This window comes from Capsella rubella, unplaced genomic scaffold (genome assembly GCF_000375325.1).
Source record: "Capsella rubella cultivar Monte Gargano unplaced genomic scaffold, Caprub1_0 scaffold_3, whole genome shotgun sequence".
NCBI classification, from domain to species: Eukaryota; Viridiplantae; Streptophyta; class Magnoliopsida; order Brassicales; family Brassicaceae; genus Capsella; species Capsella rubella.
Window position 1 is genome coordinate 6,934,534 of NW_006238921.1, and position 15,922 is coordinate 6,950,455.

The following is a 15,922-nucleotide window of genomic DNA, read 5'->3' on the forward strand; positions in this document are numbered from 1 at the left end:
CTCTGCCTCTGATGTTTTGCCTTGTTCAGATACATTGTCAACAGTAGTTGGATTAACCTCTCTTCCGGAAACTACATTTGTCTGTTTCAAACCAGATGCACCACTCCTAGTTACCCGTTTACAAGCTGCTCTATATATGCATAATGCATTTTCTACAACAAGATAAGAGTTTATTCTGATTTCCTCCAAGGTCATGCAGTCAGGCGTTTCTCAATTAGCAAAGGTTTTAAATACACTTGTAGATTCCTATAATCCTATACTCAAACACTTACTTATATTAGATCATAGTTCTGAAAAAGCGACGTCGCCTAGAGTAACTTAACCTTTGTTATCTTGTTACGTGGATTTTGTTTCTGTGTGGTTTTTTAAGTGCACCGCGTTTCTGAATACAATAATACGCAAACTTAATTATGGACATACTATTATAATTTGTGTGTGTGCATTAATATGGAGACATCTTCTTGGATTTAACTTATCTAAGGACATCAAAGGATTATCTACCCGTTATGCATCTTGAAGTAGGTTGTGTTGGATAATTCCAATATCTTAAGGAAGAAGATATCTCATTAAGGAGTTGCTTAAGGAGATAGAGATAAGGAAATCACAAACAAGATTTAGATGAAAAATCTCATTAATAAGTTTCTATTCAGATTATTGTTTTGTTTCTCTCATACGATGAAAAATATACAAAAGGTGCTTCACAAATCACAATCCATATATATTCTTTATGAATGTAGTCTTCTCTTAACTCCTCAAAAGTAAAACTTTTATTAATTATATTCTCTTTTGCCCCTCACAGGAATGTAATTTACAGGATATAAATTAAAGATGTTTGTTTGCACTTACTTTGTAGAGATCGCTTTCTCTTGTAAGAATAATAATATGTATGAGAAAGACAGAAACAAGAGAGCTTCATACAAGAAAAGAAACTCTCTGGTTCTCTCTTTGGTTTGTTTTTTTTTTTTTTTTTTTTTTTTTTCTTTTTGTGTCGTGTTTAATTATATATTTATATATACAATATATTAGGATATTATTCATTCCTGAATTTCAGTTATAATTCCTCCTATCCATAGACCATCATATATATATTACAAGATTGATAGCTAGATTATAAAAAGGTTTAATTAGGTCTTCACCGCCGTCGTCGTCACTCACCTCTTCTGTCGTTATGGGTGCTGCCGCTTTCCCAGAACTCTTGCCGGTTAGTCGTCGACTCTTTTTTTAGCTTGATTTCAGATATATTCCTTTTTCTTAATTTCCTCCTGCCTAATTAATTATATCCATGGGGATCGCTGGAAAGTGATTGTTTCTTCGTGGTTTCTTTCTTGTAAAAAATATATTGATGAGTTCTATATATATATATATATATATATTCGTGTAAATTAACACTAGAACGTACGTGCATGTGACTTATTAGAGTTGGCTTATTCGTATGTGTAACAAGGAATTTATTTAATTGTCCAAAGTGAGATTATAATGGATATGTTTTATGTTGTAGATGGAAGATAGGACCCTCAAAGACATGTGGAAACTCATACTTCGATATTTCGTCGAGTGAGTGTCATCTAGTATATATTTATTAGCACGCAATATTACTTTCATCGTCCCTAGCTAGCTCATTATCATCTGTACGTACGTACATGTTAAATATATATATGCAAGCTAGCTAGCCTTGTTTCGATTAATCCATATATCTTAATGACAGGATGACATCCGGAGTTGTCTACTCGATAGTGATGCATTCTGTGATCATCAGCGCATATGCATTGCTCACTTTTCGAATTTTCTATACATATGGGTTTGATCTCGGCCAGCTTAGCTATGTGGGAGTCCCCATCTTATGTGGCATACTTGAGATTGTGGCCAGGAGGTGTCACACCTATGAGGAGGACCAGCAAGCTGTCACTAAAATTGGGCATTTAACTCAATTTCTCTCATGTTGGGGTCTCATTGCCTTCTTGATCCCAACGAATCCTACTGAGGTTATAGTGACTATAGTCTATGTTTTCGTTTTGACACTTTATTATTGGTCTTTTTTTTGTTTTGGGCGCCTGTGGTATCCTCGCTATTTTGGAAGATGATCGCTCCCGACCACTGGTTTAAGGTCTTTGGTATCTCTTCTTGAGGGATATTCACCAATATACCTCCTTGGTGATGATATTGAATTATTGATCATCATTTACATTTAGGTCCCCGAAGAAAATAATATTTTGACAAATATTAATCTTATGGAATCTGTTCGTGCAATATATATGGTTTTATTTTGGTTATATTAACCATCTGTTTTTTGAATGTCCTCCAGCCAGAAAAATCTATCCTAGAATAGAGTAGAACTTTAGAAGAAAAATTAAATTATTAAATTCTCCATATATATTTCTAATAATTTAATTATTCTAGAATGAGTTCATAAATTATTATTATTTTTTGCAAAACAATAGACGACTATTAGATGATTTACCTATTTTTTGTGATTATGTTTCATTGCTTAGTTGATATATTTTTTTTTTGTTAGCGTTACATTATATTAAACTATGAATACAATTGTTACTCATATTACACTAGGAATTACGTTTTTAAAAGTAAATCAACAAAATCCAATAAGGCCCAAGTGGAAAACATAACAAACAGTAAAGTAAAATTATATGCTACGACTCAACTAATAAAATAATGTGTGCGTTTTCTGTAACATCCATATCTCTATCTCTATAGGACAGAACGCGCATGTTAGTTATGTAGAACTCAATAAATGAACATATGATAAAGATAATAGCGCAGTCGCACACATGCGTATTTTAAAATATCATACTTATATAATTAAAGTTTGATAGCATACTCGTACGTAAATGTAGAATAGAGAAAGAGGCGCATGGTGATTACATATTAATAATAGCTTTGATACATCTATCACCTTGTATCTGCACCAAATCACTTTTCAGAGTATTCCGACGTTGTTTACTGTCTGCGACACGTTGTTGTGGAAATTGCCACATGAAGAGTCCGATAACAATACCCTCGCACACAACTGCCGCACTGATAACTATACAAATAAAATATCATTTTGTATCATTTATTTTCAATATTTGTATTACTTATAATTGATGTAAATATCTTTCACATCACTTAACTAAATGATTCTAAAAGTGTTGATACAAATAATTCACATTATTTTATTAACAACCGATTCAGTTACATATAATAATTTGCATCAGTTATAATAAATAATGTTAATTTTGTGTCAATTATAAAAAATTATAAAAATTGATTTTTTAAAATCAATTTATTCAAAACGAGTAGTACAGTTTATGTTCACTACTCCAATTTGAATTTCTCGCTACATTAAACATGTTTTTTTTTTCCTCAACATTAAACATGTTTTTTATTGTTCTTTTTGGGTCAAAAATGAAAGAAGAGTGGAGAAATTTAGCTTAAATTGATATTTATTCACTAAATTCCAAAAACTGAACTTGCTTATTTAAAATAAGGTAAATTAAACGTTTTTAAAACTGAAAATTCTATTAAACCTGTAATTATTAATTTTACACAAAGATGTATAAGAAGAAAGGAAAGTAATTTGCACCATAGCATTTAGCACTTAATGTGGGAATCTTGGTGATCACGGCATTTTTGTTTTATTTTTGGCTTGTCCATTACCACTTTTGATAGTCGTCATATCTTTTTTGCCCCTCGAGTAAATATAAATTTACTTTGTATTCTATCTCTCACACATACGTCACCTTTCTGTAGTGTTTTTGTTTTTTGATTTTTTGTTTTCTGAATTATGATGGGTTTGATTTCGTTACTGAATTTTTTAAAAAGTAGTCTAATTAATTTCTTTGTAAAAGTATCATAGCAAAGAGAAATTTCTCCATTGCTACTGATATGTTTCAGTTGGATCACACAACACTACTAGACGATCGTATTATGATTATTGTTTTGTTTCTCCCACACGGAAATAATACAAAAGGCGCTTCAAAACCCATCTTCTTTATGAATGTATGTACGCAGTCTTCACTCTTCACTAACTCCTCCAAGTGAAACATTCATGCTCGTTGCCTTTACAAGAATGTGTAAGTTATGAAGAAGAATAATGGGTTTGCAGATGTTTTAGAGAAAATTTGCTTTGCTATGAGTTTATTTTTCTATGCGATATATGAGATTTGGGTTGAGAAGGCCCAACTAAAGCCCAAATAGAAGACAGTAATGGTTTCTATAGAAAAAAATGCATGCATCGACAACAACACCATACTCGGTTTTCTTTCTTCACAGTCACAGGCCATGTCTTTGGTCTCTCAGTCTCTATTTCGCGGTGTATAAACCAAATATGTTATGAACAAGAAAAAAAAGGTCGATTCTTACGAAGGATTAAATCGGTTGATCTATTTAGGTGACTAGTGAAAAATCCTTAAAGAGGAAATTATTTATATCTTCTGCAACTATATATATATATATTTGATACACGTATTAAAAATATAAACTAAAAAGCAATTTGAACAACAACACCTACTTTGTAAACGTTTGGATGCCTACTTGATTTAGTTGATGTTGCTGACTTATTGGCTTCCTTATAAAAATCTAAGTCCACTATATATATATTGTATATGTTTGGCCATTTGGGTGACCAATATTCTTTGGTTTCATACTCTCTTCTTCTAACCCTTTCTGTAAACAAGCTCTTATATAAGACGAATTAATAATAATGTATAAACGAAATTCAAAGACCTAACCACTTCGTCTTTAAGAAGTAACGACCACAGAGATACACACACATGGCCCCCCTACCACAGAAATTTTATTTTTTAGTACACTGTTGTGGTTAATGATTCAATTTCAGCGGTTTGGTTGGTTTAGCTAAATTGTGAAAAATTGAAGCAGGCGGTTATCTCTGATTTGGGATTACTGATTAAACCAAAAGAAGAAGCAAAAGAAGAGAGACTCTAACTGCAGTGGAGGCTTTATCTGATATAACAGAAACGCATCGTTTCTTATCTCTATCTTCTTCATTCTTGTTAATTCGTTCTGTTTCTTTGTATCGTGAGAGAGAGAGAAAACAGAGTGAGAATCCGCCATTGTTGTAAGCTCGGTTTGAGCTAATTCTTCTCCTATTCTAGTGAACTTTGCCGGATTGATTCGGCTCCGGATGTAGACTTGATCACACCGATCAAGTTGAACCGGGTTACCAAATTCTTGCGTGTTGTGTTCTTTCTTTTCATCGCTTATCGTATTCATCGAGATCGAGTTGTTCCGTGTTAGATTCAAGTGTTCGATTGAAACTTTCTCAGCTCGATTCGTAACAAAGTGGTATCAGAGCCAGGTTCGAAATCGATGGCGACGACGACGAAGTTTGATATTGCAAAGTTCAATGGCGAGACCGATTTCTCTCTTTGGAAGATCCGTATCATGTCACAGATCGGAGCTCTCGGACTCAGGAGCACTATTCTTGATTCATCTTTAACGAAGATTGTTCCTCTCAGCAAAAGCGAGTTAAAAAGACCAGGTGATGGAGATTCCTCAGATGTCGATGTGACTCAAACCAAAGAAGTTCCAGATCCTGTCAAGATTGACAAGAATATACAGGCACTGAACATCATCATAAGTCACATTGGTGATAAAGTTCTAAGGAAGGTGAATCACTGTGAAACTGCTGCAGAGATGTGGACTCTATTGAATAAACTCTATATGGAAACTTCTTTGCCAAATAGAATCTATGTTCAATTGAATTTCTACTCGTTTAGGATGAATCAGGCTCAAACAATAGATCAAAATGTGGATGACTTCTTGAAGATTGTTGCTGAGTTAGGTAGCTTAGAAATCCAGGTTGCAGAAGAAGTGCAGGCAATCTTATTGCTAAATTCTCTTCCAGCCAGTTACAGCCAGCTCAAGCACACTCTCAAGTATGGAAATAAGACTCTGGCTCTTCAAGATGTAGTTTCTTCTGCTAAGTCTTTGGAGAGAGAGCTTGCTTAATCAAAAGATTCTGAAAGATCATCCACTGTGTTGTATACTAATGAGAGAGGAAGACCTCAAGAGAGAAATCAAAACAAAGGCACTAAGGGAAGAAGTAGGAGCAGATCAAACTCCAAATCTAAAGTAACTTGTTGGTTCTGTAAAAAGGAAGGTCATGTAAAGAAAGACTGCTACTCCAGGAAAAGAAAATTGGAGAATGAAGGTCAAAATGAAGCAGGTGTTATTACTGAGAAACTTGAGTATTCTGAAGCTTTGAGTATAAGTGACAAGCTCGTAAGAGATCTGTGGGTACTAGATTCCGGGTGCACTTCACATATGACATCTAGAAGAGATTGGTTCTTTGAATTTGATGAGAAGGGGAAGTCTACTATTTTGCTTGGAGATGATCATTCAGTAGAGTCAGGCGGAATAGGATCAATAAAAGTTAACACTCATGGTGGATCTATAAAGGTACTTCAGAATGTCAAATATGTTCCAAGCTTAAGAAGAAATCTTATTTCCACAGGTACTTTGGATAAACTGGGATTCAGTCATGAGGGTGGGAATGGAAAAGTAAGATACTACAAGAACAATGTTACTGCTTTATGTGGAAATTTACAGAATGGGTTGTATGTTTTGGATGGTGAAACAGTTGCTGAAGAAAACTGTAATACAGAGAAGGGTTCAGATATCACTGTTCTTTGGCATAGCAGGCTTGGACATTTAAGCTTCAATAGTATGAAGATATTGTCAGAGAAAGGTTTTCTTGAAAAGAAAAATGTTAAAGAGCTGAGTTTCTGTGAGCATTGTGTTATGGGAAAATCAAAGAAGTTAAGTTTCAATGTTGGGAAGCATAATACTGAGGATATTCTGGGATATATACATGCTGATCTTTGGGGATCACCTAATGTGACACCATCATTGTCAGGAAAACAGTATTTTCTTTCAATCATTGATGACAAAACTCGTAAAGTCTGGATCATGTTTCTCAAGACTAAGGATGAGACTTTTCAGAAATTCTGTGAATGGAAAGAACAAGTCGAAAATCAAGTTGGAAAGAAGGTTAAGATCTTGAGAACTGATAACGGATTGGAATTCTGCAATACTAGATTTGATGATTACTGCAAGGCTCAGGGTATTGAGAGACACAGAACTTGTACTTACACACCTCAACAAAATGGTGTAGCAGAAAGGATGAACATAACACTTATGGAGAAGGTAAGGTGTTTGCTTAATGAATCTGGTTTAGATGAGGTTTTTTGGGCTGAAGCAGCTGCTACTGCAGCTTATCTCATAAATAGATCACCAGCTTCTGCAGTAGATCACAATGTTCCAGAAGAATTGTGGTTAAACAGGAAGCCTGGTTACAAACATCTAAGAAGGTTTGGCTCCGTAGCTTATGTGCATCAAGATCAAGGCAAGCTGAAACCTAGAGCATTAAAGGGAGTGTTCTTGGGATATCCTCAGGGAACCAAAGGTTACAAGATCTGGCTTCTCGATGAACAGAAATGTGTTATCAGCAGGAATGTTGTTTTTAATGAAGAATTGGTTTACAAAGATCTTCAAGACAAGCAACAGAATAATAAAGAAGAACCTGCTAGAATTGGAAGAGTTCAATCTGAGCTTGAGAAGGAGAGTAAAGAGTCTGGAGAGAGTTCTAATGGAGGTGGAGCAATTCAGATAGAGAGTTCTAATGGAGGTGGAGCAATTCAGATTGATTCAAGTGATTCTGAATCAGAGTATTTTGAACCTGAAGGAGAAGCTCCTACAAATAGAATTGATTTGAGAGATTATCAACTAGCCAGAGATAGGGAAAGAAGAGAAATTAGAGCTCCAGCAAAATTCTCTGATTATTCTCAATTTGCTTTTGCATTAATGGCTGCTGAGGAGATTGAAAGTGAAGAGCCTCAGTGTTTTCATGATGCAGAGAAGGATCATAATTGGGAGAAATGGAACTCAGGTATGGAAGATGAAATGAAATCTTTATGGAAGAATCATACCTGGGATATAGTAGATCGACCAAAAGATCAGAAGATCATCAGTTGCAGATGGATCTACAAGAAGAAACCAGGGATTCCTGGAGTTGAAGCTGAGAGGTATAAAGCCCGATTGGTAGCAAGAGGCTTTACTCAGAGAAAAGGAATCGATTATGATGAGGTATTTGCTCCTGTGGTAAAACACATTTCCATTAGAATTTTGATGTCAATTGTTGCTCAGGATGATCTTGAGTTGGAACAAATGGATGTTAAAACTGCTTTCCTACATGGAGATCTTGATAAACCACTGTATATGGAGCAGCCAGAGGGTTATGAAGTTAACAAGGATAGAGATCAGGTGTGTCTTCTAAAGAAATCACTATATGGTCTTAAGCAGGCACCTCGTCAATGGAATAAGAAGTTTAACACTTTTATCATGGAGCATAATTTCATGAGAAGTGGACATGACCCATGTGTCTACATAAAAGAAGTAAGCAATGGGGAGTTTGTATATCTTTTGATATATGTTGATGATATGTTGCTTGCAGCTAAGAACATGGCAGAAATCAACAAGATTAAGAATGTTCTAAGTCAAGGTTTTGAAATGAAAGATATGGGTGCTGCGAGCAGAATACTGGGTATTGATATTATCAGGGATAGAAAGAAGGGTATTCTACAGCTTTCTCAGGCAAGTTACATAGAAAAAGTGCTTCGCAGGTTTAACATGTATGATGCTGATACAGTGGATACGCCTTTGGGAGCACACTTCAAAGTGGCATCAGTGGAGAATGATGCTGAATGTATTGATACAAGTAAGGTTCCTTATCAAAGTGCAGTTGGAAGTATCATGTATGCAATGGTAGGAACTAGAGTTGATGTAGCCTTTGCTATTGGGTTACTAAGCAGATTCATGACTAGGCCAGGGAAAGTTCATTGGACAGCAGTAAAGTGGTTGTTGAAGTATTTGAAATGGTCTAAGGATTTGAAACTGGTTTATACTAGAGAAAAGGATTTTATAGTTCAGGGTTTTAGTGACTCTGATTATGCAGGAGATCTTGACAGAAGAAGATCAACCTCAGGATATGTCTTTACTGTAGGAGGAAATACAGTGAGTTGGAGATCATGTCGACAGAGTATAGTCACTTTATCTTCTACAGAAGCAGAGTTTGTAGCTCTGACTGAAGCAGTAAAAGAAGCCTTGTGGATTCAGGGTTTGCTGAAAGAAATGGGTTTTGAACAGGAGAAAGTGTTGGTCTGGTGTGATTCACAGTCAGCCATTAGTTTGTCTAAGAACAATACTTTTCATGGCAGGACTAAACATGTGGCCATAAAGTTCAATTTTATCAGAGATGTGGTTGAGGAAGGCAATGTTGAGGTACTCAAGATTCACACTTCTGAGAATCCTGCAGATATGCTTACTAAGTATGTACCAGTGCAGACATTTGAGGCAGCTTTAGAGTTTCTAAAGTTGCTTGAGTAACGATGAAGATTTCGTCACTGCCGAAGGTTAAATCCATGTAAGTGCAAGTTCATGATAGTTAGGGGAAAGTTGAATCAAGGTGGAGTGTTGTGGTTAATGATTCAATTTCAGCGGTTTGGTTGGTTTAGCTAAATTGTGAAGAATTGAAGCAGGCGGTTATCTCTGGTTTGGGATTACTGATTAAACCAAAAGAAGAAGCAAAAGAAGAGAGACTCTAACTGCAGTGGAGGCTTTATCTGATATAACAGAAACGCATCGTTTCTTATCTCTATCTTCTTCATTCTTGTTAATTCGTTCTGTTTCTTTGTATCGTGAGAGAGAGAGAGAGAAAACAGAGTGAGAATCCGCCATTGTTGTAAGCTCGGTTTGAGCTAATTCTTCTCCTATTCTAGTGAACTTTGCCGGATTGATTCGGCTCCGGATGTAGACTTGATCACACCGATCAAGTTGAACCGGGTTATCAAATTCTTGCGTGTTGTGTTCTTTCTTTTCATCGCTTATCGTATTCATCGAGATCGAGTTGTTTCGTGTTAGATTCAAGTGTTCGATTGAAACTTTCTCAGCTCGATTCGTAACATACACAAATGAGTCATTCTTAATTGTACAAGACAATTTTAATTAATTATACTACTACTTTTTTTTTTCTAAACAAGTCCTCTTACCTTAGCTGTAACCACTACCACACACTGCAAAAGTTAACGCGTATGCGTTTTTTTTTATTTTTCCTTCTTCTCTTCTTTGCTCTTTTGACCATTCAAAACGAATTTCAAAGACATTCACGTGCACCTTTGTCCTTCTATTTTCTCACGCTTCAAACGTTATTAGTTTTATCTTAATTAACTGTCTTCCCTTCATTAATTAGTACTTTTTAATCATTTAAACAATGAGTCTAGATTATGGTTTACTTCTTTTTTGAATAAGAATATATATATATCCTTCAGAAGTAGTTATACAAGATGGACATTATGGTTAGGCTTAGGCCTCGTTTGAACATAATTGATTCAGACGTAATTGATTAGAGAGCCAGTGTCCGGTGGTGCTTAAATGTGCTAGTGTGGTTGCATGTCTCGGAGTCATATTTATAGACATATCGATCTATAAGTATAACTATCAGAATCAATCATTAATCAATAAATTAAACAACTTATAGTTTATCAAAGAGAATATTTACGCCACTAAAACCTTAAAGACTGAAAAGTTCTCATCACATGGTATGATTTATGAGATAGAGACATATAGGTTCGAAATTATTTAACTGCTGCGTAATTATTTTGGGAAATGTTTTTGTTTGCGAGGAGGTGAAAACATTAATATTTACATGAGTTTAAATGAAGAGTATAATGTACATTCGTGGTTTAGTTATTTCCTTGCAAACGAAATATCAATATGGACCCAAATTGACTGTCTAATAATTCAGTTTCTTTATCTATATATTTTCCGCGTCCATTTAACATTATTTTAAGTGATTACATAAGAAGTTGAATTTCTGAACTTTAACTTATAGAGATTTAACTTATAGTAGTTTGATTACGGGTAGAAGAGTTTTTAAAATTACAATATACTAAAATAACAAAGAGTACTGTTTTAGGTTATTTTCACATTACAAAAATATGAAAATTAGTATCACAATTGTGAATATATATTTGTCTTTTGACTTAAAACTTATATTATTTTTATTATATTAATTCATAAAATAATGAAAAGATAGTATTTAATCACATTTAATTTTTAAAACGTGTAATCACCACCATTAGGAAAACCGAATGAATATCCTTTTTTAATTAAAAACAATGTTCTCCTAACAAGTTGATATAGTATGATGTACAGCTATATTTGTTTCGTTGTTGTTGGCATCGCTTTTATTTATTCATGCTGATCTTACTTATTTGTAGAAGCAGAAAATAAAGATATATATGATGATAATTAATTAAGTCTTCCCCTACTAAATTGTCTTAGGAATGAACTGATTCTTCTTAATGCTACGTACCCTCTCTAAACTCCCAATATTGTTAGTTGTTAGTATTGAGTAAAAAGCCAAGTAGTAATCACATAATGGCCTAAGCATGTCGATGTGTGAGGAGGAGTGTGTTCAATCATTATTACATTACAGAACGAAAGTGTTAAATTGTAAAACAAATCACATTTTTTTTAATAGAAAGATATATCCAGGGAAGAGTTGCTATCTTTACGCAATTGGCCAATGAAAACATACACAAAATGGTTGTTCTGTCTGTCGGATAAAGAAGAAACCTCTCCTAAGACCTCTTTTTTGTTCCTTTCTCTTGAAGAAACACACTCACTACTCATCAAATATCTCTTTATATCTCTCTCTATCTATATATCCTTATTTGTAAAATGAATTAACATATCTTTCAATCATCGTCATACTTTATTAGAATAACTGCAAACGAGTTTCTTGATTTATAATGTTTCTTTCCTATTCGCAACTTATGATGTATTGTTCAATAGTTTCGAGAAAGAAAAAAAGAAAGAAGAAGAAAAATATGTATACTTGCCATGTGATACGTGTATAATGTATTTGCTACTAAGTCAAGGCAAGAAACCCAAGAAGACTTGTTAAGAGATAGTCAAGACTTATATACGAGATCGTGTACGTACGTACCATATTAATCGAGATCAATGATACGATTTTACAAGAAACTTAAAAAGATCAATGATGATACAATATAATTTGAAAGCATCTAGCTAGTTGTCTACCATAGTACCATCTATTGTTATAGCCAAATGGATTGTTTAACACATATATACGTTTAAAAATCCCAACACTACGTGTAGTATATAGTGATTTTTTTTTTTTGCTAGGGTCTAAATAGAGATAATGTAAATTAAGATTAGGAAACGAATTGCACCATCTATAAGAAAAATTGTTCTGTTCGTTTTGTCATTGTAAACGTTTCAATTATAGCAAACAACATTCTTTATTCCTCTTTCTAAAGGTCTCGATGATTAATTAGCTCAAGATCTACCTCTTCTTCTTATATATTGTACAACCAAAAAAAGAAGAAGATTCAAACCCATAAAAACAAATTTATTACCATAGAGAGGAAACATCAGAGGAGGCCGACATTTTTGTACAAGAACATTTATAGAAATGTTTTGTTCACAGTACAAATATAAGTATTGCAATCGTCATTTGTTTTTTTGTTAATTATTAGTTGAATTATAAGATGTACAAATCGAATTTTTTAAGGCTACGGGTAAAAAAAAAAAAGTAGGTTTAACAGTTCTGTCCCTAATTTACCGCTGCCACTTTACTACTTTTATTTTATTTTTAACTGTGAAAACTTAACGAAACTGTCCTTCTTCTTCTTTTTTTCTAAAAAATATAAAATTTCCTGAAACTTAACGAAAACAGTTAAAAAATAAACATAGATCGGCCACCATCTTTAACGGCGCTAACAAACCCCTTCCCTGCGAGTACACAGTTACTCGCCATCTCTCGCCGTCCACGTGTCCCTCATGCGTAGCCAGGTTGAAAAGAATATAGAACCGGCGCGTGAACTTGTCAGGTCGCGCGTGCCTTTCCCTAACTGGAAATTCCACAATGAAACGAAGGGCAAAAGTGTCGTTTCACATGACCCCTCGAGAGATCACTGTCTTCTTCTTCCTCTTTCGCTTTCTCTCTCTTCTTTTCTTCTTTAAAAAAGGGGGTTAAATAAAGACTCTCTCTTCTTCACTTCGCGAACTCACACAAATCTCTCTTCGTTAAAAACCCATTTTTGTATCGTTGTTGTAAAGCTACATTTACTACTACGAGGAAGAAGAAGAAGAAGAGGAAGCAGAACAGAGTTTTTTTGTTTTGTTTATTGAAATGGAGAAAAAACAAGGCTTTTTCTCAGCTCTCAGAGACGAAGTTGTGAGAGGTCTTTCGCCGTCACGATCCAGGACAAGGTCTCGTTCCGCTAGTCCTGCTCGTTCTAATTCGCCCATGTCAGCTCTCACTTGGGGGAGAAAGAACTTCACCGGAGGAGGAGACGTCGGCGGCGGAGGATACTATTTGGCGCAACCGGAGCAGTTAATCGGGAGATCCGGGAGTTTGAGACCTGTAATGGAAGGTCCTGATCCAGATGAAGGAGGAGGAGCTGGTAATATTGGAGAATCTAAACGACTCGGGTCGGGTTTAGGCCATTGGGTTAAAGGCCAGCTTTCTCGTGCTCCGTCTGTCGCTGCGACGGCGGCTTATCGGAGAAATGATCTGAGACTTCTTCTTGGAGTAATGGGAGCTCCTCTTGCTCCTATTCATGTCTCTTCCTCTGATCCTTTGCCTCACCTCAGCATCAAAAACACTCCAATCGTTAGTCTCACTCTCTCTTCTTCTTACTTCTAATGTTCAGATTTTTTTTTTTCATCTTCAAGAGATTTTGATGTTGAAAGTTTCTTCAGATTTACAAAAAAAATTTCATGATTTTAGAATCCTTTAATGGTTTGTTTTTTTATTTAATTGAATTATTAGTTCTTCAGAATGTTTTTCATTGGTCGTTGGTTGGTGGAAATTGATGTCATATTCTTTGGTGGGATTTGATATTTTCTTACAAACTATTTGAGAATATTGAAACTAGTTTAGTTATTGAGTATTATTAAACAAAAAGTTTTAATTTTCCTCTTTGGTTTCTTCTTCTGAGCCTTATTTGAAGACTTTTTACTGTTCATCATTGTACTGATTCTTCTTTTTTGGCGTTCTTACTGTTTCTTGCAGGAAACATCATCTGCTCAGTATATTCTTCAACAGTACACTGCAGCTTCCGGTGGTCAGAAGCTACAGAACTCCATTAAAAACGCTTATGCCATGGGGAAACTCAAGATGATCACCTCAGAGCTTGAAACGGCTACTAGAACTGTTAGGAATCGAAACCCATCCAAGGCTGAGACCGGAGGTTTTGTTCTTTGGCAAATGAATCCAGATATGTGGTATGTTGAGCTAGCTGTTGGTGGTAGTAAGGTTCGTGCTGGCTGTAACGGCAAGCTCGTGTGGCGACACACTCCTTGGCTTGGTTCTCATACCGCCAAAGGACCCGTGAGGCCTCTTCGCCGTGGACTTCAGGTGAGACTCTGTTCAAGTCTTCAATTTTTCGAGTTTTTTTTGGTAGTTCGAGAGATCATAGAGATCCTTAGTGTTTTTTGTGGTTTGGGGATGATTCAGGGACTAGATCCGAGAACAACTGCTGCAATGTTTGCGGATGCGAAGTGTATAGGAGAGAAGAAGGTGAATGGAGAAGATTGCTTTATTTTGAAGCTATGCACTGACCCTGAAACTCTTAAGGCGAGGAGCGAAGGACCAGCTGAGATCATAAGGCACGTTCTCTTTGGCTACTTCAGTCAGAAAACAGGACTCTTAGTTCACATTGAGGATTCACATTTGACCCGGATCCAGTCCAACGGTGGAGATACTGTTTTCTGGGAGACCACGTACAACTCATCCTTAGACGATTACCGCCAGGTCGAAGGGATCATGATTGCTCACTCAGGACATTCGGTTGTGACCCTTTTCAGATTTGGGGAAGTGGCGATGAGCCACACTAGGACAAAGATGGAAGAAAGCTGGACGATTGAGGAAGTTGCGTTTAACGTTCCTGGTCTGTCCCTCGATTGCTTTATACCACCAGCTGACCTCAAGACTGGTTCTTTAACCGAATCTTGCGACTACCCACAAGAGGAAAGAGGGAAGAACAACAACCTCGCATTGACTGCAGCGCACAGGGCCAAAGTTGCCGCCTTGGAGAATGGGAGCTTTGAAGATCACCGCCCGGTTTGGCATACTGATGTCTAACGTTTAAAGAGAGCTTATGACTAAAACAACCCTTGAAGGTAGCATTAGCCGATGATGACTTTCAGATGGAAAAAAGATCAGGTGCAATGTGTTCATACGCCGGTAACTTAAGCTAACCCCTTTTAAGCAGCTTTATTGATTAGGAATCAGGTTTGTTAGCATAACAGATGATTCACGGGTTCAAACCGAACTCGAACGGATCATCCTTTTTTACTCTGAATCTCAAGTGAATGAGATGGAGTTTTGGATTTGGTTTTACTTATCTTTCAGTTTGGGTTTATTTTTTAAAAAATTCTCACCTTCAATATTTTTGAGTAAGGTGAAGGCAAGAGAAGGAGAATTGCCCTGCTTTACTTGTAGTTTCTACCAATTAAGTGGTTATGTTAAAATCAACCCCTCTCTAACTAGGAATCTTGAATTTGTTCATCTATCTTTTTCAATTCCATGGAGATAAGTTTGTCTCTTTTTGCTTTTTTTATCATCTCCAATCTTTTGTCGATAATGGACTCTGGTTATTCCTGCCATGTTATGATTCAATATCCCTCTTGGCCACTTGTTGAAGAAAGTGCAAGAACATAATGTGAACAAAACAAGAAAGATGCCAAAGAGAAAACAACATTTTTCACATCGATCAAGATAATGTGAAAATAGTGTTTTTGGATTTGGTCTTTGGGGTTTAATCGAATAGTAGTAGTAACAAATAATGTGAACATAGATAAACTCAAACTCAACTCC

At 35.6% G+C, this 15,922-nt stretch overlaps 1 protein-coding gene across 1 annotated transcript; it reads left to right on the forward strand.

Moving 5' to 3' along the window:
* The first annotated feature begins 13,076 nt into the window (after positions 1-13,076).
* Positions 13,077-15,661, forward strand: LOC17892038. The gene is made up of 3 exons (XM_006297482.2): positions 13,077-13,714; positions 14,117-14,461; positions 14,561-15,661. The coding sequence occupies exons 1-3, from the start codon at positions 13,232-13,234 to the stop codon at positions 15,185-15,187; spliced, it is 1,455 nt and encodes a 484-aa protein (XP_006297544.1). The 5' UTR covers positions 13,077-13,231; the 3' UTR covers positions 15,188-15,661.
* The last annotated feature ends 261 nt before the right edge of the window (positions 15,662-15,922 follow it).

Bases quoted from the DNA above. Each gene is read 5' to 3' on its own strand.
- LOC17892038 (XM_006297482.2), top strand. From the start codon at position 13,232: ATGGAGAAAAAACAAGGCTTTTTCTCAGCTCTCAGAGACGAAGTTGTG. The intron at 13,715-14,116 runs GTTAGTCTCACT...TGTTTCTTGCAG, and splicing joins GCATCAAAAACACTCCAATC to GAAACATCATCTGCTCAGTA. The intron at 14,462-14,560 runs GTGAGACTCTGT...GGGATGATTCAG, and splicing joins CTCTTCGCCGTGGACTTCAG to GGACTAGATCCGAGAACAAC.